We start from the raw sequence: 25,521 nt of genomic DNA on the forward strand, positions 1-25,521 counted from the left end.
CACGCCCCCCCCCCCCCCGCCACCCCGTTGGAAACACTGATACCAGATGGTTGATGCCTCTCATCACAGGGCTTGATCCCCCTCTCCAAGCTCAGAGATACCAGGGTCAGCTGAGCCGAGCCCCCTCCTCAGACATCTGAGTTTCAGTCTTATGGGCCCCTCTTCCAAGTTTCTGAGTTTCAATAATTCAGTCTTGACCCTTCGTTCTACCGGCCCTGGGGGTGGTGACTGCTTCCTGCCTCTGTGATCCTTTAGGGTTCCCTCCTTGCCTTTTCTCTGATGGACCACTTTACCCCAGTCCACACTTCTTTGTATTAAATACTCTCTATCTGAATAACTGGTGTGATTTCTACTTCTGAGTGGATCCTGAATGATACAGCAACCCAGGAAACTTTCATTGGTTTAAAAATATTTATTGAATTCCTGTCCTTCAGGGATTCTAACTAAAAATGATGGACAGAACTTGATTCTGTGACCAGTAATTGTACCTGTAATTAGTGACCTATGCGTGGTTTGTACTCTAACATTATTTCCATCTACAGGAGGGAATGTTTTGTTGTGCCCACGATGACTGATGGTCAGTGATGACTAATGATGAGGAAGGAAGGAAGGAAGGAAAGCGATAGAAAAGACACAGGGTAAAGGGGAAAGAACCACCAAAGTCCTTGATAGTGTCCTAAAACAAACCAACCTACCAAAAAGACTTCCAAAACAAAGAAAAGGCAAAGGAAGATGGACTGTAAAAAGCCACTTCTCCCTCACGAATACATTCATTTGTGAAGTTTTTTACCTACTAATATTTCTTCCTAACCCATTGGTGGGCTGGGAGGCAGGGCTGGGTGTGAGCAAAGTTCTAGAGCTTCACAGGCCCTGGAGAAGACAGCACTGTGTGTGAGTGGATGCTGTGAGTATAGCTGGAGGGGCATTCCAGAAGGACAGTAACTCATTGTTTTTCAGATTTGCTTAGGAGGAGAACTCTCACCTGAATTTCAACGTATCAAATAGATTAGGGAGGGCCACAAAGGGGGCTTCTAGAGTACTGGCAATATTCTATGTCTATACCTGGTGATGGTTCCATGGGTGTTGGCTTTAATTTTATTTTTAAACTGTACATATGTTTTTGTACTTTTCTGAATGTATGATATAGTTCACAATTTTTTAAAAGGGGGTGGGGAACTCTTTAGTTAAAGAGGCTTTCCTAAGCAGCCCCAAGGCCCTTCCTTAGAACTTGGAATTCCTTGGGAAATACTCTGAAAATGTTAGGACCGAACCAGTCAGTCAGAAAAGACTTGAAATCAGAAACAGCATCTAAGAGGAATGTGTGCCCAGGCAACTCGAAAGGTCTGAGAGAGAAATTTCATAAACCAGTTCTGGCAGTGCCCAGGGGAGACATTCTCTGGGCTTGGCGGGGTGGGGGTTCTTGTAGACACCCCAGTTCCAACCAAGGGGTTGACTTGGGGGGACACTGGGAAGAGCTTTAGTTTCCTCAAAACCTGGAAAGCTAAGAGGGAAAGGGCTATAGGCCAGGCTGGGGGTAGAAACTCCCTAGGAACAAGGAAGTGAAATGGGGTTGCCCACCAAAAGTATGATTATTCTGTGGTGGTTCCAAGCTAAACCAAGTGACCCAAAGCGATGCTAGTAACGCACTGAGCCGCATCTTGTTTATAGCTCATCATCTTCCCACGTCGCAGAGGAGGGGTTCGGGTGGCTAGGGCTGGCTCCCCAAGGACCCATTTCAGAACAAAAGTCCTCTTGTGTTTGGATGTGGGTATGCGGACACTAAAAAGACATCTAAATGCTCTAGGATCTGGGGAATCCTGTGTCTGGGGGTGGCCCGGCCACGTTGTCTCAGGACCCCAAGACATCATAGAACCTCGTGGGTTGGGAGCAGGCCCAGTTGTGCTCTCTTAGCTCTGCTCAAGCTAAGTTGGATGCAGAAGACCCCAGGCCCACAGCTAAGATTTGTTTGGACCAGAAAGCTGATTTCGGTTATTTATCATGAAGGACACATAGTTCTAGAGACCTAGCATCTCTATCCTTTATCCAGAGAGTTGCAACCTTTCCAGTGTTAGGGTACCCAAGAGACTGATTGGAAATTGCCGAGTTACTTTGGGATTGCCAGCACCTTGCTGAGCTTGATTGACTTCCTTGGACAAAATAGAGGAATGACCTGCCTCTGTACCTCACAGCATTGTTGGAAGAACTGAAACAAAGAGCATATGTAGTGGTATATCTGATCGATTTCCTCCCATCAGGCAGGTGGTTTCACAAATGAGCAGCCAGCACTCATTTTTAAAAGGGAGACAACCATTCTCCATTGTTCAAAATGCACGTATCCTTTGACACTGCACCTCCACTCCTAGGTCCTCCCTGCTCCCTCATACCACACACACACACACACACACACACACACACACACACACACACACACAGAGTGATGTATGTTCAAAGGATGTTTATTGCCGAGTATGCAGTATGTAATAGCGAAAGATTGGAAGTCAACCTGAATTCCCATCAGTAGGAAACTAGTTAAATTATGATACAGCTTCTACAATGGAAAAGTATGTGGCTCTTAAAAAGTAATAAGGAAGTTGTCTAGGTGCTGATAAGGAATAATTTCCAAAAAATATTCAAAAAGTTAAAATTTATAAAAAGCAAAGTGCAAAAGAACATGTACAGTGTGCTATCATTTTGTGAAAGCTATCAATATACTCACAGCTGGTTTTAAATGCTGCAAATCTCTTTGGAAGGAACCACGTAAGCCTGATAACAGGAGTTCCTCTGGAAAGGAGGGGGGGGAAGTGGGTGACAGAGGTGGGGGGAGACCTACATTTCCCTGTATATTCTTTTGCACCTTTTGGATTTTGTGAATGTGTTAATCAATTATTTTTATTTTAAAATATGAAAAAGTAAAGATGTCACACTGCCTTTCCAAAGCAAGGAGTGTTTACATCTAATTGAGACTGGGGAGAACTTAGCAAATCATCAGAGCACAGCTTTCTAGCCGCCCCGTTTTTGAACGCCACCCAGTTCAGTCTGTCTCCCTTGGCCAGGGTGGCAGAATCTCTGAGCAATCCTTACATTCCTTTACTTTCTTCTCTTTTTCAAACTCTCTGACTCCTTCCCTTCTTGCACTTGTCATGACATCATGCTTCATTTCAATATACTTTCATAACATGCTAAGGTTTCTAACTAGACCACCCGTTTCATCCTGATTATCTAATAAATGATGTTGGCACCCCTTGCTGAGACCAGGGGAGGCTGGTTGCACTCACCCAGTTCCTGTCTCTTCATGTGTGAGTGACTTCTGGGAAGGCTGTCTGTCTGCTTCATTAATCCCGCCCCCGTGGATTCCTGTAAGTTTCGGCGCCGAATGACCTTTTTGTCACCTGGGGGTTCCGTTCTCCTTCTGACCTCATCCTCAATCCCTTCTCCTCCTAGATTTTGGACCCATTTCCTTGTGAATCCTATGATTCCTTTTCTGCAGTTTTCAATTACTTAAATCTCTGATCCCCTCGGCTAAGTTCTCCCACCCTCTTCATTCTCCAGTGCCTGATCACAGACCCTCGCAGATCACTCTGATTCCAGGTGGGAGGTGATTAGAGAGGATCCCTAAGATCTGACCACTTCCATCAAGGCAATACTGGACCATAGGTCTACTTCCCCATACGTCTTCTTCCCTTCATTCCACCCTCACAAGTCAGGGAACTACATGCCCTTGGATCCCTTTTTTTAACAGACATCTTTCTAGGGAGAAAGTATTGTATAGTGAAAAGAGCCCAGATATGAGCCAGAGAAACATTGATTTAACTCCTTGCTCTGTTGTTTACCAACTGTGTCTGAGGCAAGTTACATTTACCTCATTGAACCCCAGCTTTCCTTTTGAAAAATAAGTATAAGAATCCTTACTTCATAGTGTAGTGATGAAGATGAAGTGAAGTTTGTGTGTAAAGGGTATATTTTAGTGCCTTGACTCAGAGCCAATGCTTAGTAAATAAATAGTTCTCTTCCTCTGGATGTTCTCCAACCTCACTTTGCCAACTTCATTCCACAGAAATTATGCCACACACATTCTAACATATGCATGAACATCCCCCATCAGGTTGTGTAAATCATATGTATGTATATGAGTTTATACAAAGATATATACATATTCATATGACCCCAGAAAAAAAATTTTTAGTAAGAAATAAAGTAGAGAGAGGAAAAACACATACAGAATAAGAAAAGAATGAGCAGATAAATGAGGAAATGATCCTCTCAGAAGGAGAAGGGGAGGGATGTGTGGGAAGAAGTAAATGGGGCTCTGATCAACAAGAAGCTTACCTCCCTGATAGTTTGGTCAGTACAGGTTATTCATGATCTAATTTGTGAACATGACATGGAGGAGGAATGCAAGCTATCCACAAAAGAGAGAGAATTGTGCCGATTTATGAACTGCCAGGACGTAATACTGACCCAAAGGAATTAAACACATCTGTTTATCACTTCAGGTCCCAGCAGGATCAAATCATCAGAGGGCAGGGCTATAACTGGAAAAAAAAGATACACAAAAAGGAAGGAATGTAAAGGGAGTAGAAAATGAGGTAGAGTTTCCTAAGTGGTCTCCCTCAACACCTTACCATATGATACAAATTGAAGTGATTTTGAGACTTGCCTGTCTGAAATCCACTGGGTGACTTCCACTTCTGGATATCACAGGATAACAGGTACAGTCTTTCCATTATAAACAACCATAAAACTAGAAAAAATATATGACACAACTGTTTTCAGATAGTGGATAACAGGAAATCTCAGACTATGGTTTCCGAGAGAAAGAAAACCCACGAGGCAAACACCATGATCACCCTGGAGACAGTTTTGTAAGTGAAGGCATAGGGCTGAAGTCTAATCTAAGCAGAGAAGTTTTGCTGAGCTGAGGAGTCAGGGTTCAGAGTTTGCAGCAGCTGAAGCAACTGGAATCTGCAGAGCAGGGCATTGAATAAGAGAGACATGTGCGTATAAGAGACCCCAAAATTGTGCTTGGGTCACCCATGAGTCCTTGGATGAGGACTGTACCTGCACAGATCAAGACTATGAAGAATTACCTGTGAGGTTGATAGGGGCTTAAAAATAGAACAGAGATATAAGAGGTCAAACAGTCTTAGAGGTATTAGAAATCCATACCAGCCAGAGTGGAGAGATGTCATTAACACCCTGTTAACATCTTGGACATCAGGCTGAGATATAAGAAAATCTGTGTTTTAGGAGTAAGGACTATACCCTAGGGGAAGGCCTCTCATAGGCCCACCCTAAAAAAACTAAAGCCAAACTCTAAAAAATGTCTAAGAGACAGAGTTTGGAGGTTGAGTCCTATGAAGTTAGAGGGCTTAGAAGATAACTTGGGCTCTTTACAGACTTACCATAACAAAGCATAAAATCAAGTCAAGTCAAGTTTAAGGGTATCAACCAGTGATCAAACTGTTTGCTAGAACAAAACTCCAGTCTCTCAACACTCTTCTAAGGAAAATAACAGATTCCATAGTCTCTAAAATATGTCATCAACAATGTCCAATAGAGAATTTAAAATTACTAGATGTGTCCCACCCCTGCCAAAAAAAAAAAAAGCCCAGCAAAACCCAGAAAAATGTGACAATTTTCAAGAAAAAAATTAGGCAATAGAAACTGACTCAGAGGTTACCCAAATGTTAGCAGACCAAGACTAAAAATACGATAATAAATATGTTCAAATAACTAAAGGAAAATATGGTCATGATGAATGACAACATAGAGAATCTCAACAGAGAAGTGGAAGTTATAAAAAAAAGAACAAATGGAAATTTTAAAACTGAAAATTTCAATAACTGAAATAAAGTATTCACTGGATGGAATTAACAGCACATTAGCAATGATTTGCCTGATGACAAATCAATAGAAATTATCCAAACTAAAGAATAAAGAGGGGCTTCCCTTGGTGGTGCAGTGGTTGAGGGTCCACCTGCCGATGCAGGGGACACGGGTTCGTGCCCCGGTCCAGGAAGATCCCACATGCTGCGGAGCGGCTGGGCCCGTGAGCCATGGCCGCTGAGCCTGCGCGTCCGGAGCCTGTGCTCCGCAACGGGAGAGGCCACAACAGTGAGAGGCCCGCGTACCGCAAAAAAAAAAAAAAAAAAAATCCAGTAATAGTATGAAAACATAGAATACATAGGAAGAGTTGAATAAAACATGTGCATGACTTCTATGCTGAAAAACTACAAAACATTGCTGGAGAAATTTTATAGAATCTTTACAAATGGAAATATATATTATTTTCATGTATAAGAAGACAATATTATTAAGATGTCCATTCTCCTTATATTTATCTGTAGATTCTACACATTCCCAACACAATTGCAGAGGATTGTTTTGGTAGAAATTGATAAACTGATGACAAAAATGTGTGTTCAAATGCAAAGGACCTAAAAAGCCAACAGAATTTTGAAGAAGAGTGAAGTTGGAGGGCTTATACTACTTGATTTCAAGACTTACTCTAGGGACTTCCCTGGTGGTGCAGTGGTTAAGAATCCACCTGCCAATGCAGGGGACCGGGGTTCAAACCCTGGTCGAGGAAGATCCCACATGCTGCAGAGCACCTAAGCCATTGCAGCACAACTACTGAGACTGCGCTCCAGAGCCCGCGAGCCACAACTACTGAGCCCATGTGCCACAACTACCGAAGCCCATGCGCTAGAGCCCATGCTCCACAAGAGAAGCCACCGCGATGAGAAGCCTGCGCGCTGGCCCCCGCTCACCGTAACTAGGGAAAGCCTGCGTGCAGCAACGAAGACCCAATGCAGCCAAAAATAAATAAATTTTATAAATAAAATAAAGACGTTTCTATTACTTAAAAAATGTATAGAATCTAAAAAAGATTTTTTTAAAAAAAGACTTACTTTAAAGTAACAGTAATCAAGACAGCGTGATAATGGTGCAAAGATAAATATATAGATCAAGTGAACCAAACAGAGAATGCAGAAATAGAGCCACTCATATACTATCAATTGAATTTCCTCAAAGGCACCAAAGAATTTCAATAAGTAAAGAAAAGTCTTTTTTTTTTTTTCGCCGTGTGGGCTTGCAGAATCTGGGCCCCTGGCAGTGAAAGTGCTAAGTCCTAACCACTGGACAGACAGGGAATTCTGAAAATCTTTTCAACAAAAATGATTTTTTTCCACAAAATATTTATCTGATATTGACCACAGACATAAATGTAAGAACTAAATCTATAAAACTTCTAGAAGGAAATATAAGAGTTAATTTTCACGACCTTGTGGTAGGCAAAGATTTCTTAGTATATGAAAGTCACAGCCATAAAAGAAAAATTCTTGATAAGTTGGATGTTATCAAAATTAAAACCCTCTCTTCTTCAAACTATACCTTTAAAAAAATAAAAAGGCAAACCACAGACTGGGAGAAAATATTGGCAATGTATGTATCAGACGAAGGATATGCATTCAGGATATATAAAGAACTCCTACAATTCAATTTTAAAAAGACATAGCCAGACTTAAAAATGGGTAAGAGACTTGAACAGACATTTTGCGAATAAGATATATATGAATGATATGTAAGTACATGAAAACTATTCACCTTCATTAATCACCAGGGAAACGCAATTTAAACTATGATGAGATATTGCTAGAATGGCTAAAATTGTTTAAACTTACAAAACTAAATGTTGGGGAGGATGTGGAGCAACTGGAACTCTTAGACGTTGACAGTGTGACTGTAAAATGGCACAACCACTTTGGAAAAGTCAGGGAATTTTCTATAAATTTGAACATTTACTTAACAAATGATCCAGCAATTCTACGTCTAGGCATTTACCCAAGAGACACAAAGATCTGTATGTAATATTCATACAGCATTATTCATCATAGCAAAAAAACTGGAAAGGACTCAGATGTTCATCAATAAGTAAATGGATAAAAAAATTGTGGTAAGGGCTTCCCTGGTGGCGCAGTGGTTGAGAGTCCGCCTGCCAATGCAGGGGACGTGGGTTCGTGCCCCGGTCCAGGAATATCCCACATGCCGCGGAGCGGCTGGGCCCGTGAACCATGGCCGCTGAGCCTGCGCGTCCGGAGCCTGTGCTCTGCAACGAGAGAGGCCACAACAGTGAGAGGCCCGCGTAGCGCAAAAAAAAAAAAGAAAAAAAAGAAATCCAGCCATAGCTCCTCATTGCTAACAGGTGTCACCGTAGTGCAATTTCCCAGCTCTCCTCCCAAGAGCTAGTCTCTGCGTCTCTCACGTTCCATGCCTTTGTGTACCCTCTATTAGGCCGCTCATCACATGCTATTGTACAGCTGCCATTGTTTCCAGATCCTGAGCTGCTTGAGGTCTGGGGCTGGCCTGACCCAACATCCAGGTGCTCAGTACTAAAACTGGGAGAATCCCAGGCAAACCAGGGCTATCGGTCACCTTACCCGGGCCCCTGGGTTTAGTATCATACCAGGTGCAGGGTGTTTGCTCAGAAAATGTTTGCTGAACACCGAGAATGTATGGGTTGGGGGGTTCTCAAGGTTCTTCTACTTGGTGCCCTCATGCAAACTCAGGCCTAGGGAGGTGAAGGCAGAGGCTGTGGGATACGGGCCCAGATGCCAAGCTCCCTTGTGTCCTGCCCGTGGCTCTGGTCTCTCTGCCACGCTGTGGGGTGTTCTGCAAGACAGATAAACAAGCCTATTCGAGTTCTATGGAGCAGCAAGAGTCTCCCAGAGTCCCGTTTCCAGGAAGCTCCCCTCCCCTCTCCGGTGAAGTCATCTGACCTCAAGTGGCCTGCGGTTTCCTTTCTCCCCACATCTCCCAAACCCGCCCTGGGTCCCAGCGCTGCCTGGGATGAGTGCTGACCTTTCAGGGAGCAGTTTGCTCAGAAAGTGCCTTTATGTAAACAAAAACAGCCTTCGGGTCTTCCAGAGGCAGCCTTGTTTTCTCCCTCAAGTCCCAGGGAGAAAAATAACCAGCAGGAGGGAGTAGAGAAGGAGTGACCCTGCCTCCCCAGCCCTTGGCCTCTGTCCTCCCAGGCCCGTCCCTCAGGGCCTCCTTTGTCAGAACTCGGTTCTCAGGGGTGGAGGGGATGGCGGGGCGGGGGGGTGGGGGATTGAAACAATGCCACCATGTCTGGCAGCGGGAGCTGGACGCTTGACCTGATTAGGCTCAGTGAGCCTGTAGAGAGGGAGAGAGCAAAGGCAGGCTCGAAAAATTGTTTTCCATCACCACCCGATGGACTTTTCTTCCCGGTGTCTCTGCCGAGGCTGCTTCTTAGGTGGAAGAGGCTTTCTCGTCTCATTTCCACAGGGTCACACTGGTCTCTGTCCTCTCAGCCTGCACGAACGCTTTGCCCTGCCGTCCTCCCGTCCCACCAACAGGCTCCCAAACACAAAATGTTTTTCTCACTGCAGCTCCCCCTCGCTGGGCACTGCCAGGGCCGGGGCCAGGCCCAGGAGTCCAGATGGCACCCACATGAAAGCCCTTCCTGTTCACAGCCCACGTGGAACCCAAAGCTGCCCACACCCACAGCCCTGGCCCAGGGTCCCCGCAGGCAGGGCCACGGAAACTTGGCCATGACGCTCCAGGGAAGAAACAGCCCCAAGCCATCCAGGAGAGGAGCCTCCGGGGGGCACCTGCATCTGTGGGGCACCTGGGCCTGGCAGAGATGCTGAGCACATGGAAGGAGTGCTGGGGCAGTACTTTCCCTCTGTTAGTGCAGGTGGAGGGAACACAGGAGCATTTCCAACGCATTGGCAGAAACAGTGAAAGCTGAGAAGTCGGGGTGGGCCCAAGGGGATGTGAAGAGGTGTGTGGCCATGCCCGGAATCCGGCTCTGATTCTCGGGATGGTGGCAAAAGGCAACGGGCTGGGGCTTTCTTGAGAGCAAAAAAATCTGGTCTCTTGACCTGGGCGTGCTACCAGCTGGCAGGGGCAGGTCTCTTCCTGCGATGCAGGTGCCGCCCAGGGACACGCCGAGGGGCTGCGATTTGCTCAAGGCCGAGCTTCAACTGCAGACCCAGGACTCCTGACTTCTAAAGAAACTCCTAGTAGATTTGGAAGGGTCCATTCTTAGAGCGAAATCTGGGAGAACGTACACCACAATGTCAAAGATGTGATTATGGTGGTACTTTAACTTTTTGTTGTTTTTTGTTCGGTTTCAGCTCACCTGTACTTTCTAATTTTTTTTGTTTTTTTACAACAAGCAAGATTACTCTTGTAAAACACTTAAAGGAAAAAATTTTTATGAAATGACACACTACCCATAAGATGTTTAGATAAATGAGGGGCTGGCCTCTCATCACGGATAAATAAAGGTTAGATGTTATTAGCTTAACGTGAAAAGAAGATGAGAAGAGAAAGCAGAGGAAAGGAAAAAGGAAAAGGAGGAACATGCAGAATGAGGAAAGAATAGAAGCAAAACGAAAAGGAGTGAACGAAGGAAGGGAGGAAGGGAAAACGTGTGGACATGAGGGGTTCATGTTCTCCTTGCAGATTCCTGGGGCTCAGTGCTGGCCTCTCATAGAGGAAGGCATTAGGGGAGCAGAAGAAATATTAGCTGGAGCCCCCTTCACTTTCCAGGTCAATAGTAAAGACCCTAGCCTGAGCTGGACTAGAGGGAAGCTTCCTGAACTAGCTGTGCTTAGAGCTGCAGAGATAGTTCATCAAAGCCTTTCAGAACTCCTGCATAGGCTTTGTTTCCCATCTCTGGTTTCTGGGTCTCTCTCTCTCTCTCTCTCTCTCTCTCTCACACACACACACACACACACACACACACACAAGACACTGGGCCAACTCCCCTCAGAAGCACCATTCCTGCTTTGAAATGAGTGTTCTTGTCTCTCCCCTGAGGGAGGACGTGCTGGAGATGGGAGAGGGGTGTCTTTGCTGCCAGCACCCCACAGGGTAGTCAAGCCTTCTCTGGTGACATCATGTTTTTGGAGTGGATGTTTGCTCCAAAAGCTGCAAAATAATCTGAACTTTCAGCCCGGACTGGTCCCCAGAGGGCAGTGTCCTCTGAATTGGGCCAAAATGGAACTCACTCCTCTGCTCGTTAAGGGAGCAGTTAGTGAGGGAGCCACTGCGTCCCCCATGAAAATCCTCGCAGTCTGAGTTTCTCCGGGTACCAGGGCCAGAGCAAACGAGCGTTGAGGGGGATGAGGAGAGGAGGGGGAAGGAGGGCGGGTCCAAGGAGCCTGGAGCTGAACCGGAGGTCCCCACCCGCCTCCCTCTGGGGCTGCTGTCTTTTATCACAGGCACTAGGCTGGCAGGGACCTCTGCAGGACCTTGGTAGACCCAGGCAGGAGATGCTGGAGATCAGCCGACGGTAAACCACCCCAGAGGGCCCTGGAAATTTAATCCCCAGGGGCGCCAAGGCTGACATCTCTGAGTCAGAGGCCTGGGACTAGGAAAGCAAGTGCACTTGAAGGACGAGGTGCCCATCATTCAATAGGCTTTGAAGCCAGAGGGACCTCTGTGCAGATCCCTGCTGGATGACCTTCAATAATTCGTTTGGCCTCTCCCACCTCACTTTCTGCATCTGAACGTGGGAATCCAACCATTTATTCATATATTCATTTGTTTGACAAGTATTTATTGAGTATCTACTATGTGTCAGGCACTGTGCTAGGCACTGGGGAAGCAATATTCATCAAACTATGCTTGACGACTCAGGAGGAGGAGCTGGTAGCTTAATGAAGACAAGTGGCGTTACCCTAGGGATGTATAGAGAAGAAGCTACTAGTCTTGGGGCCAGGAAAACCTATCCAGAGGAAATGACATCTAAGTTGAGACTGGCAGGGTCTAAGTAGGAGTTCTTGAAAAGAAAAACGAAAGCAAAAAAGCAACATGGGCGTGGGCTTGGCATTAAGCGGGAGCATGGCTTAGCAGAGGGATTCAGTATGGCTGGAGAGAGCGTGTGCAGTGGGAAGAAGATCCAGGAGGGAGATGTTGAAGAGAGCAGTGGAGGCTGAGTATTCATGCTCAAGTTGAGATTTTATCCTAAGTCTGCACTTAAATGGAGGGGAGAGAGATGATCAGCTTTGTGTGGCCACAGGATGCAGAACTGATTGAAGGAGAGAAATACACAAGAGCTTAAAGAGACTGTGAGATGAAGGATGTTGCCATGAGCCAGGCACGAGACAACAGGGGTCTGACTGTGGAGGTGAAGTGAAGGCAGAGAAGGGGAGAGCAGGTGAGTGTGAGAGGTGATGAGATGAAGAAGCAGTGGAACTTGGAGATTCAATGGGTCTCGCAGGAGAAGACGAGGCGTTGATGCTGGGAGGAGTGGTAATGATTTTAGCACCAAGGAGAAATGTGCGAGCTGAGAATGGTATCTATGAGAAAAGAGCCGATCCGTGCTGTAGACCCTGAAGAGGCTCAGAATGTGAAGGCACCAGGAAGGGAGGAGGGTAGGGTGAGGCATGGGAGGAAAATGAGGACATAAGTAGGAAACCTATCTACCTTCAGAATACTAGCACCAGATTCTTACTCCTTAGGCAGGAGGCAGGGTTTATTCTTAGGAGAAAGAGAACAGAAGAGGTGATGGACTTGGGGGCTCCAGGCACCAAATAGTGGGGGTGAGATTCAGGGCTAAAAAGGAAGTATCAATTGAAAGTCTGACTATGGAGCAGGCAGGGAGCCCCTTCCTCTTGCCTTACCTGCTGATGCACATCTTTTCTCCAACAGGAAAATAGGATTCTTTAGAGAAACTGAATAGTTCCCAAGGAAAAATCTTCCAGATACTAATATTCAGCGGGAGCAGTCTTCCAAAGAAATGGCAAAGTCTCATCTCAGTCACTTTAAAGTGATAAGCAACACAGAGCTTCCAATCAACTCTTGTAGTTCCTCATTCTTAAATATGAACAGGCAACCAATCTCATATGTTCACAGAAATATGAGAGGCCATGGAACAAGAACAAGGTGCTATGAAAAAGGAACAATCATTTAACAAGAAAGAGTTATTGGAAATTAACAGATAAAAATAAAACATACAGTTGAAGGGTTAGAAGATAAGACTGAGGACATTTCCCAGAAAATAGAACATAGGAATAAGAAATAACAGTGAAAAGATAAGAAAATCAGGAGATCAGTCCAAGAGGTTCAACGACTAACAAATTCCAGAAAGAGAGAGAAAATGAAGAAGACGAAATTATCAAATAAATAATATAATAAATGTTCCAAGAATTAAAGAGTACATGACACAGGATTAAAAGAACCTGCCAAAAGAATTCTGAAAGACCTATACCTAGGTCTTTGATCCTAAAATTCCAGGACACCAAGCATAAAGCCAAGAACTTAAAAGTTTCTAGAGACAGAACAAATTACACACAAAGGAATAAGAATAGCATTAGACTTCTCCTGAGCAAATGTATCTTAAAGTTATGACATCAAATTATTTTCAGCCTATGTTTTTGTACCCAGTTAATTGATCAGCCAAGTGTGAGAGCAGAAGAGAAATGTTTTCCAAACATGCAAAGATTCAGAAAATTCAGTTCCATCCACAGTGTCTTGGGAAACTATGGGAGAAGAGGTACCAAAAAAACAAAAAAATAAACTCAAATAGAAACAGTCACAGATTCCCAGAAATGGGGTTGCAACTCAGAGGAGTGGTGAGAATTCTCAGAGGTTACTCTAGAGCAGACTTAGGAGAAGAATGAAGGACTTTCAAAAGGAGTTCTCTAGAAAAAACATAGACTTGATAACAAAAATGATATTGTAGATTTCATGATGAAGCTCCTCAAAAGAAGTACAGAAAATTATGCAAATAAAAAGAAGAGCAATTAATAACCCCAGGAAAAATGAAAAACTATACAGGAAGGAGAATGCATTCATAGTGTGCCACTTGACTTTTGTCATAAACAATATTTATATAAGTCTTAATGATGTAAACCCTGATTACAGATATAAAATTTAAAAATGGCAGGGCTTCCCTGGTGGCACAGTGGTTAAGAATCCTCCTGCCAATGCAGGGGACATGGGTTTGAGCCCTAGTCCAGGCAGATCCCACATGCCACTGAGCAAATAAGCCGTGCATCACAACTACTGAAGCCCGAGTGCCTAGAGCCCGTACTCTGCAACAAGAGAAGCCACCGCAATGAGAAGCCTGCACGCAGCAATGAAGACCCAACACAGCCAAAAATAAAATTAATTAATTTTTAAAAATTTAAAAAAAAAATAGTGATTCAACCATATGGAGAGGATGGGGAGACAACAGGTGGAGGTGGCAATGAGAAAGCTAATACTTCACATACTATCATAACAGAAAAGTCAGTAAATACACTATGCCTAAAACTGATACATTGAGGAAAATGCAGTGTTAGCATGTAAGTTTTATATTATAGGGATAACTACCAAAAGAAGTGGGTGAAAGTGGTTGTCTGGGCAATGGGTAGGGGGACAATTTTTGGAATGTGGCGAGAGATAAACTCTCACTATTTTTCATTACGGACTGAAAAAAACACATACAGATATTCCCTTTATACATTGTTTTAGCATAAAAAAATTAAATGTTAATAAAAGACTAAAAAATAGATGTGAGTTCCCATTCTCATTTCCCCCTCTTAGAATGTGAGGAGATTCCCTAGCGGAATAGCCCTTGCATTTCAGAGTCAGGAAAAGGGAGAAAGGCAAGTTGCTTGAAAGTACGTCTATAGTCTACAGTTGTCTTCTGGGCAGGCAACACAGAGATGACGTTGGTAAAGTACCCAGCACAGAACAGACTCTCTCCTCAAGAAATGTCAGTTTTCCTTTCTTTCCCCCTTGAATGAACACTTCCTATCCATCCATATATATATATGTGTGTGTGCGTGTGTGTGTGTGTGTGTGTATGTATATATATATGTGTGTGTGTATATATATATATATAGTTTGTGTGCGTATATATATATGTGTGTGTGTGGTTTTTTTTTTTTTAATTAAATGAACACAGTTCAGAGAAAAGCAAAAGATCAGGCAGGAGCAGATTCCAAAAACCAAAGTCAGAAGATTATTGACCATTTGGATGAGTTCATGGTTTCTAACCTGTGTGATCATCAGAGTCACCTGAGAAGATTTTACAAAAGGTTTCTGGACCCTATTCAAGACCTAGAGTAACTGGGGCCCAGGGAAGCGGAATAAGTGACCAGGCCAGGAAGAAGCAGGACTGGACAAGGGCCTGGCCTCCTGCCCAGGTGCTGTGGCCTCCACACACCCACTTGGGCTGCATGCCACCCTGGTTTTCTCTTCAAGGTACCCCATTGGGTCCAAGAAGCTCCAACCATGTACCTCTTTGGACAGTGCTGAGATTCAGTGCTGGGGCAGGGGGTGCTTCGAGTCCCACGGAGGCCAGCTCAGACTCACCTGCCCGGCCTCTGATTCCCCCAGACCCAGAGGAGCAGTGGAGCATTTTTGTCAGGTGGGCAGCTGCTCGGCTTCCCAAAATGCCCTCCAAAATGTGCCTAGAGGCGTGGGGTGTTGGCACAGGGCTAGAGCCACACAGTCCAGCTGCGTCAATGGCGTGGCCACCCTGGTGCTGATGCCTGGTTCCAGCCAACTCTCATTCACATACTTCATCACTCGGACAAGATCCCACCCCCTGCCCCCACTTCCTCTCCTCCTTCCAGGTCTCTCTCCCTGCCCGTGGTTGATGGGCTGGTCCAGGCAGCTCCACCCTAGGACACAGATGCCAGGATCCCCAGGTCAGCAAATTCAGTGGTATGTGGTTGCAGAAAATCGAAGAGAGCCTTCTCTTAGGCCTGAACAATTCCCCCATCCTCCTGTTCCTATATTTCTATAGCATGGGGCCAAGAAAAATTCTGTTTAGGAGAAGGAATTGAAAATAAAAACAATCTCGCCTTACATTTGCATATCATTTTCTACATACAGGCTCTTTCATATGTAATTTTTCAGACATTTGAGCCTCACAAGCACTCTTTACTTTTTTTTTGGCGGGGGGAGGGGGGGAGCAGTTAACGCTCTATTTATTTATTTTAAATTGTTTTTATTGAAGTATAGTTGATTTACAGTGTTTCAGGTATATAGCAAAGTGATTCCGTTATACATATATATATATATTCAGTTACTTATATCTATTCTTTTTCAGATTCTTTTCCATTATAGGTTATTACAAGGTACTGAATATAGTTCCCTGTGCTGTACAGTAGGTCCTTGTTGCCTATCTATTTTATATGTAGTAGCGTGTATCTGTTAATCCCAAATTCCCAATTTATCCCCGACCCCATGTTTGCTATTGGAGGCTCTAAGTTCAAGACCCTACACTACCCACCTCATCCACCTCTTCTCTTGTTTCTGTTCATTTATCGTTGGACGGAGGGAGAGGAAGGTTTTCTGTTAAAGGAGACACTGTTGACACAGAGGACCTCCTGCTCTCCTTGGATGTGGTAGGCGGCAGGCTAGGGGAGGGACCAGAGCCAGAACAACCTAGGCAGAAACTATGGAGTTTAGTGACATTTAGAAATATTTATAGTGAAAATTTAAAGCATAACAAAAGTAGAGAGCAATGAACTACTACTCAGATCTGATCATCCAGACCTTTTAAAAAACTTGACTCATGGCTACACTTCTTTCATCCCCACAAATAGACTGTTTTGAAGCAAATCCATAATATCATCAAATATTCAGTCAGTGCTCAAATTTCCCCCAAATGTGCCTGTAGCGTTTGATTGACATGTCTCCTAAGTCTCTTTGAATCTATAGGTTCCTGCTCCTTCTTTTTCCTTGTAAACGTTCTTTGTTGAAGAAGCCAGGTCATTTTTCCTATAGGGTTTCCCACATTATGGATTATGCTGGTCATATTTTTAAAAATCATTCCTCTGCTCCATTTATTTCTTGTAAATTGATAGATCTATAGACGCAAGGTGCGATTTTTAAGCAAGAATACTTTGGAGGTGATGTTGTGCCATTAGGAGATATGTAATGTCTCCCGGCCTCTCTTGCTGTGATGTGACTGAACACTGATGAGTAGGTCCATCGGCTCATAAGGGCTTTGCAGAGTCATGATTCTAGTACTGCATCTTCACTTACCAGCTGGATTCTTTCAGAGAGAATTTTTTTCTCCTCAAATAATGATTACCTGGAGGTATAGTTCCTATAAGAAAGGCAGATGGAATTCTTGATCCCCTTCATTTTATGTTTTCAGAATGAATTGGTTCCCCCACTATATCACCCCAAAATGATCTGTGAGTTCTTTTTATTATTCCTATTATTATCATGAACTCATGGGTTGTAACAATTTTAATGTGTTTCAACCTATTGCACTTTTTACTCTTACTTGTGTTCAAATGGTCCCATTTTGGGCCTCCCCAGCTTAGTTCCTGAATTCTTCTGCCCCAACTTCAGTAAGCTTTGATAGTTTCCTTGCTTTCAGGAATGATAAAATGTTCTTGGCTTATCTTGTATATTTCCTGTCTTGGATCTGTAATCCAACACTCTTTTAGGAACTCTGATTCCTGTTGGTGGAAAATGGTATTTAGAATTCATAATCTGCACACAGGAGGCACTCAGTGCTACTGGTGGATCATTGCTTCTGAGTCTCTTTAATGGGTAGAACTAGGAAATATATATATATATATATACACACACACACACACATATACATATATATGCATTTATTATATAAGTGCTATCTTGTTTTAGTTTTTGAAAACAAATCAAACTTATGAAAAAGTTGCAAGTGAAGTACAAAGAACTCCCCACACCCCAGCAAAAACCTTTTGAGAGTAAATTGTTACCACGAATGTCCCATAACCCTCAAATACTTTTTGTTGGTATTTCCAACAAACAAAAACATTTTCCTCCATATGCACAGTACAACCATCAAAATGAGGAAATGCACGTTGATCTTTACTCCCATGCCGTGTTCATACCACATTCAAGTTTTACCAGGGTTAAACAAAAAGATCCAGTTTAGAATTACGCATTGCATTTAGCTCTCCTGTTTCTTTAGTCTCCTTCCATCTAGAACAGTTCCCCATCTTTCCGCAAAATTCATGCCTTTGGAATATTTGAAAATTATAGGGCAGCTGTTTTGTGGAATGTCCTACAGTTTGTGTTTGTTTAATGTTTTCTCATGATTAGATTCAGGTTGTGCATCCAGGGCAAAAACATCATGGAAGTGAGGCTGGGTTCTCATTGCATCTTATTAGGTGACACACAACTTCAGTTTGTTGCATTACAAATGATGTTCATTTTGATCGCTTGGTTAAGGTGGTAGTTGCTAGGCTTCTCCATTGTAAAATAATTCTTTCCGTCTTTGTAATTACTAAGTATTTCTTGGAAAAGTACTTTGAAACTATGTAAATACCCTATTCTTTGCCAAACTTTCAATTCTTTCATTTACATATTTATATCAATAGGGACTCTAGATTTCCTATTTTATTCCATGGGTTATTATCCATTGTGATCACTGTTGACTTTGAGGCTCAAATTGTCCCAGATATGGCCAGTACGTGCCCCTTCAGACTAGCTTCTGTGTCTCTCTGACTTGTACCCATTGTATTCCAGGCTCATCTTGTACTTTGCCTGTCCCAGCTGTGAAATAAGTCATTTCTCCAAAGAACACAGTTTCCTTTACTGTAGAATAATACTTAGAAACCAAGATCAGGATGCTAAAACGGCTTATTGCTTTATGGGGCATCTTCATTCTCAGGACTTCTATCAGTGGACATAGCTCGGGGAGATTAAACTTGTACACGTACACACACATCTATATTTGTCTCTATATCTATATCTATTTGTGGGAAATAGTGAGTTCAATTCCAATCCAACGCTACAGGGTCCATTCTGCTTTCTCTCCTTCTGTATTTGTAACATCTTTCTCCGGGGGGTTAGGCAATCACTCCCATTATCCATAATATGTTTACTCATTTGGCCAATTTCCCACAGCGTCCCGTAGCTGATTCCACTTCCTCTCCTATGGCAAGCCCTCTCCCCACCCTACTGGGGCTCTGACACCCATTCCAGGCTGCAGCCACTGACTGTCCCCATGGGCACTCTCCTCATCCGCCCACGCTCCAACACCCAGCGCCAGGCTGCTCCTCCACACAGGCACCATCCTCGTCCCAGTTGGCTCTGACCACACGCTGGCAGCCCACTCTTCCGCAGGGACACCCTCTGCACCCCAGGGCTCCCCTATCCTGATCCCCCCTAAGCGTGCACCTCTTCCTCAGCTGCACCTCATGGCTTTAGGGATGAATTGTTGAACAAGAGAAAAGAAGACAAATAAAGGAAAGAGTTAGAGGACAAGAAAGAAAGAACAGTTACTTTTTTTGTTTGTTTGTTTTTAACAGAGAGGAAAAACTTCTGGAGTATATATACTTCCAATCCAAATTTAGAAGTATATAATTTTACTTAATTTCTTTGATTTCATATTTTTATCCTTTTTCTCTTAAGCTAAAGATCTTGATTCCTAACCACATCAAAATGATTATTTACTCTACCTTACTATATGTTTAATAGTTTCAGACTAACAAAACCAATACTATTGCAAACAATATGATTGGTGAAAAGAGTTTAAGATCTTTTAGAGTTCTTTTTATCCTAAGGTATTCCCCACTAAGGGTGTACAGTCAAATTACTATGTTTAGGTCATTTAAAATAATTACTCTCAGTGTGGTTAAGCCTCCAACTCAAAATGCAGTTGTATATTAGGTTTCATTTTGCTTTTGTATTTTCAGGATAACTAGAGAGAGAAAAGAGATTTGAGTTGGTAATAAATTTTGGCAGAAAGAACACTCTGAAGGAGACTAGTTCAGGATGGGTGGAGGATAGAGGGGAGAGGTCCAAAAAGTTATGAGAGGGTCATAGAAAAGGACTGAAAAGCCACAAAAACCATATAACCTCTTTGGAGAGCAACTTGGCAATATCTACCAACATACATTTGATACTTTACTACCATGTAATATTTATCACTTACTGTAGACTTAGCATGTAAGTCTGTATGTAAAAACATTTGACTCAGAAACCCATTTCTAGGGATCTATCTAAAAGACACACTGGCATAAATATGAAAAGATAACGCGTTCAAGGCTGTTCAATGCAGCACTATTTGTAATAGTAGAAGATTAGGGATAACACTAACATCCATCAGGATGTCGAGAGATTCATGAGGACATAGGGCCGTGAAGGGGCCTGAGAATCCAGAGTTTGAGGAAGCAGAAACCATGAGGAAACAGAATTTACGAGGGAGAAAGAGAGAGAGGGAGGAGAAAAGAGTCAATTTGACTAGAAGCTTCATGAGGCCAGGCAGGAATTGTTCTCAGTTTTAGTCGCTGGAGTATCTCAAACACTTAAAATGGTGCTTGGCACACAGTAGGTGATCAATAAATATTTATCAATATACTGATAAATGAATAAGGTAGCAAGGTGGGGGAGAAAGAGTAGCACTGACAGAGAGACGCAGGAACAGAAAACCATGCAGGGCACAGAAAGGACACTAAGTGAGCAGGTTTTCCTCTCCCAGCCAGCCCACCACGTTCTAGCGTGCGTGATGCAAAGTCTCCTGGGATCCAAAATCCAACTCAGGGGTTGAGATAAGTTCTGCCTTTTTGTATATTCTACCTTTTGTCTTCTAGAAGTATTAGAATTAAAAAATGTGGTCAGCGCTTCCCTGGTGGCGCAGTGGTTGAGAGTCCGCCTGCTGATGCAGGGGACATGGGTTCGTGCCCCGGTCCGGGAGGATCCCACATGACGCGGAGCGGCTGGGCCCGTGAGCCATGGCCGCTGAGCCTGCGCGTCCGGAGCCTGTGCTCCGCAACGGGAGAGACCACAACAGTGAGAGGCCCGCGTACGGCAAAAAAAAAAAAAAAAAAAAATGTGGTCAAACTTCTGGCTTTTTTTCTGTGGAATAGAAATGATTCCTCTGTGCAGCTTAAATGTGCATTTCTTCTATTATGAGTAAAGTTGATCAGCTCTTTATATATTTCATAGTCACTTGTATTTTTTGTTTTCTGTCCCCTTAATGTCCTTCTTGACATCCTGATTTGGGGGAGCTCCATATCGCCTTTGGGAACAAGACAAGCCCGTCTTATTTACTTTATGACATAATTTGGTTTTTATGGTTCAAAAGATAATAGTAGACAGGCACGATAAGGTGAATGGTAAGTAAAGCAGCTTCCCAACCAATTCCATTCTAGGGTTCTGCTCCCTCACCTCCACTCCATACACACACTTTCCCCAAATTAGCCCAAACCTCACAAACAATAGGAAACGTATTACATTCCTAGCAACACCATCTGGCCAGTTAGTCTCACCATCTCCCTCACCCCACCCCCTCTACCAACTTGTCTCCTTCTGACTCAAGATTGCAACTTCAACTCTTGCCTGGATCTCCAGCCTGCCAGACTGCCCTACAGACTTCAAACTTGCCAACCAACCCTCACAATTGTATGAGCCAATTCCTTAAAAAGAAATATAAAAATATTTATGTGTGTGTGTGTGTGTGTACACTGGCTGAGATGGCCAGTAATGGTGAGTCACACAAAAATGGTATTTAGAGCAGATGGCAGGGAAAACCCAGTGGCTGCCTATATGCATAAGATTGAGCAAATAAGTAAATAAATCGATGGTAATGGGAGTCAGGTTTCTCACTGACAGAGAAAGTAGGTGTAAATATGAAAATGGGAAATGCAAGAATAAATCCTGTAGTATGGATTGAAATTGAAGTATCAGTGTGAATTCATGGTTTGATAGATAGATAGGTAGGTAGGTAGATAGAAAGACAGATAGATAGGTAGATAGACAGGTAGACAGATAGAAGATAAATAGATTTAAAAAATAAACGGAGATGAAGAGGTACATGTGCGTTCTCTGTAGTACTGTTGCAACCTTTCTGCAAGGTTGAAAGTGGTCCAAGATAAAATTACAGAGCTCCATAGAGATGTAGACACAGATACAGGTATAGAGATGTAGATGGATATATAGATAAATATATATATAGATGATCTATATATAGAATGGATACATATATAGAATGATACCCCCCATAAAAAAACAACTAATAAAAGGGGTAACCTAGGGCAGCTGGGCATGGGAGAAAGAATAGATGCAGTCAGGCAAGAGGATAAGACTTTTCAATGTAGATCTTTTAACATAATTTTTATTTCAAACCATGCAATAGTATTAACTACTCGAGAAATAAACCACATTTAAGAAGTATAAAACGCAGCTCTGACCATGTCCCTCCACTGCCTGAACCTTATCGTTGCGTCTGCCTGTCTGTCTGTCTCAAGTCTTCCTTGTTATTCTCCTCTCCAGTCACACCCCTCAGTCCTGCCTCCCCAGACCCTCCCTCAGGTTCTATTATGACCACAGACATTGATGGGCACCAAGTACTCAATGCTGGGCCAAGCCCTTGACTCATGGATTATCTGATTGCAAGGTCCTCTGCCCCTATGGCCTTGGTTCTATGGCAGACCCTCTGCCCAGAATACTCCTCCACAACCTGGTATGTTCCAAGCGATCCTTTGAATCCCAGATCAAATGCCACCTTCTTGTGGAAACTTCCCTGCCCCAGGCTACTAAATTGCCCCCTCCTCTGGGCTCTCAGGGCGCTTTTTCATCTAGTCACTTGTCAACTTCAGGAGTGTCTTTCGGAAAAGTCATCTACTTCCCAAATCCTTAGGCAGTGCCTGGAAAGGTCAGGTGTCGCAGGCGAACATTTATCTAATTCATCTGGACTGAGAAAAATGTTCCCTAAAACATTAGACCAGCAGTAAAGACCTTTCCCGGGGAAAGAATGGATTTCAAATGAATTGGGGAGTCCTGTGACTCATAACAGAGACCTAGAGACCAGAAGTTTGAGGAACTCCCATTCCAGCTCTACTGTTTTCAAAACCTAAGTTGGATCAATGGTAAAACTCTAGACCCCCAGGGGAGTGGGGAAGTATTTCTTGGGAAAAGTATAGAGAACAGTGGAATGATTCATTTACACCACAAAAGATGCAATACCAGATATGTAAGCTTCAGCTTTTCACCAGCTGAAGACAGAAGGACTGGGGGTGCGTGCTCCACGTGTCTCCACTCTCCTTTAGGATTAATCAGAATTTCAAAACACCTAGATGACTGTATAAAAGCAAAAATCTTGGGCTTCCCTGGTGGCTCAGTGGTTGGGAGTCCGCCTGCCAATGCAGGGGACATGGGTTCGTGCCCCGGTCCGGGAGGATCCCACATGCCGCGGAGAGCCTGGGCCCATGAGCCGTGGCTGCCGAGCCTGCGCGTCCGGAGCCTGTGCTCCGCAATGGGAGAGGCCACAACAGTGAGAGGCCCGCGTACCACAAAAAAAAAAAAAAAAGAAATCTTACGCCCTTATCTTCTCTCCCCTTCTTTGAAGTAAGGTGTCCGTACTCTTATAACTAACTTGAGAAACACAGAAAAAAATTCCTATGTTCTTCTTTGGAAAGCGAAAGTATAATCACTTTCCCTCACTCTAAATCAGCTAAGCTCAGACATCCAACAGTGTCAGGACATTAATAGAAGATCGTTATGTTTGGAATGTCATACCTTAGAAAGTATTTTAATGCGAAGAAAAGCTACTTCACCTGCAAGAAGAAATGCAGGTTGTTCCATTCTGGGAGATTTTCAGGATGTGGAGTTTTTGAAGACAGAGACAGCAGCAAGCTTGATCCTATCCACACAGGGAGAGACGGGAGGGGTAATGATGATACTTCTCAGAATGGAGATGAGGCCTAGGCTGGGTGATGCTGAGCAAACCACTTTACTTCTGAAGGTCTCGGTTTTCTCATCTGTTTAATGTGCATAATAGCGAAGGGGCCTTACGGATTAAACAACACTATATCTGGCACTATATATAGGAGGTGCTTAGTAAATGTCTGTTGTTTATTCCCCTGTTTCTGTCTTCAAAAACTCCATGTCCTAAAAATCTCCCAGAATGGAACAATGTGCATTTCTTCTTGCAGGTGAAGTAGCTTCTCTTTGCAATTGGAGAAGCAAATGTAGTCAATTACAAACTGTCTCCATTCCCAGCTGCCTTTAAATAGCCAACCCTCCTCGCTTATTTAGGATTTCTGCCATCAAAACGTCTTGGGAAATAAGAGATAAAAGACACAGTCCTTACTCTCTGGGAACGAGTAATTGCTTACAATTTACTTTGAGAAGTGGAAACATACAGGTCATTGCAAAGAACCAGGGAATAGAGAGGAACAGCAGGTGACTCAGCCTAAAGATGGCTTCCTGGAGATATTTGAGCTAAGTCTTCAAGGATAAGCAGGAGTCGGCCAGGTCAAAGGAAGGGAGGGGCCAGGGCTCTTCCCCAGGAGAGAGCAGCAGCTGGGGAGGTTATGGAGGTGACAGGAGACACTTGGTGCTCAAAGGCGGAGCTTCAGCTGGGTAAGGAAGGACACCTAACCCTCTCTGTCAATTGAGAATCAAGAAGGGCCAGACGGTCCTGATGCTGGAGGCCCAGGCTCCAGCCTTGCCCAAGGCAGCAGAAGAGTCCAGTGAGTAGCAGGAGCTGCATGGAGCCAGAGCCGTGCACACGTTCTCCGGGCCCAGGTTTCCACTTTGTCCTTCATGGGAGCTTTAGGCTCAGGTCTTCCCAGACCCTCTTTTGGGGTGTGTATGGAGGGAATAGGCGCCCTAGGCAGGACCCTGTTCTCTCCCCACCATGCTGAAACTGCACACCCTAGACTGGGACTCAAACTCACAATCTCCCAGCTGAAATTGCACACCTGGTCTCAGGACTTAATGACGCTCAGGTTCTTTATGTCTTGTCGCAGAAGGAATTCACTGAGAGGTAAAGTGATAAGAAGTAGATTTATCGAGAGAGATATATAGGCCCCATAGACAGAGTGTGGGTCATCTTAGAAGGTGAGAGAGGCCCTGAAATATGGGGTAGTTAGTTTTTTTTTTGCGGTACGCGGGCCTCTCGCTGTTGTAGCCTCTCCCGTTGCAGAGCACAGGCTCCAGATGCGCAGGCTCAGCGGCCATGGCTCACGGGCCCAGCTGCTCCGCGGCATGTGGGATCCTCCCAGACCGGGGCATGAACCTGCGTCCCCTGCACTGGCAGGCAGACTCTCAACCACTGCGCCACCAGGGAAGCCCAGGGTGGTTAGTTTTTATGGGCTGGGTAATTTCATAGGCTAATGAGTGGGAGGATTATTCCAACTACCTTAAAGAAGGGATAGGAATTTCCAGGAATTGGGCCACCGCCCACTTTTTGGCCTTTTATGGTAGGCCTTGGAATTGTCACAGCGCCCTTGGGTGTGTCACTTAGCATATGCTAATGTATAGCGTATAATGAGGCTCAAGGTCTACTGGAAGTCGAATCTTCCGCTACCTTGCGCCTATTCGGTTCTCAACAGTTTATTCATATGTCATTCTTTTAAAGGTTGTGCCCTGCCCACTCCCGTCCTGTCTCAATCCCAGCCCTAGTCAGGTCCTGCCCCTTCCTGGATCTCTCCAGCAAGGCCAAAGGTCATCACCCCCCCCCCAAACCTCTGGGAAGAGGAGGGATTTCTCCCCCAAAACAGGCCCATTTTCAACCTCTCCAATCAGGTCGTTGCAGGT

The 25,521-nt window shown here is 44.1% G+C and overlaps 1 protein-coding gene across 1 annotated transcript in view; it reads right to left on the minus strand.

Annotated features, from left to right (window-relative positions):
* Nucleotides 1–4,219: 4,219 nt before the first annotated feature.
* Nucleotides 4,220–25,521, minus strand: part of CCDC25 (coiled-coil domain containing 25) — a 73,084-nt gene continuing 51,782 nt past the window's right edge. Inside the window, exon 9 of the mRNA XM_060155753.1 lies at nucleotides 4,220–4,532. Within this exon, the coding sequence (XP_060011736.1) occupies nucleotides 4,527–4,532 (6 nt within the window). The 3' untranslated portion in view covers nucleotides 4,220–4,526. The remainder of the gene's footprint in view (nucleotides 4,533–25,521) is intronic.

Source organism: Lagenorhynchus albirostris, chromosome 7 (genome assembly GCF_949774975.1).
Source record: "Lagenorhynchus albirostris chromosome 7, mLagAlb1.1, whole genome shotgun sequence".
Taxonomy (NCBI): Eukaryota; Metazoa; Chordata; class Mammalia; order Artiodactyla; family Delphinidae; genus Lagenorhynchus; species Lagenorhynchus albirostris.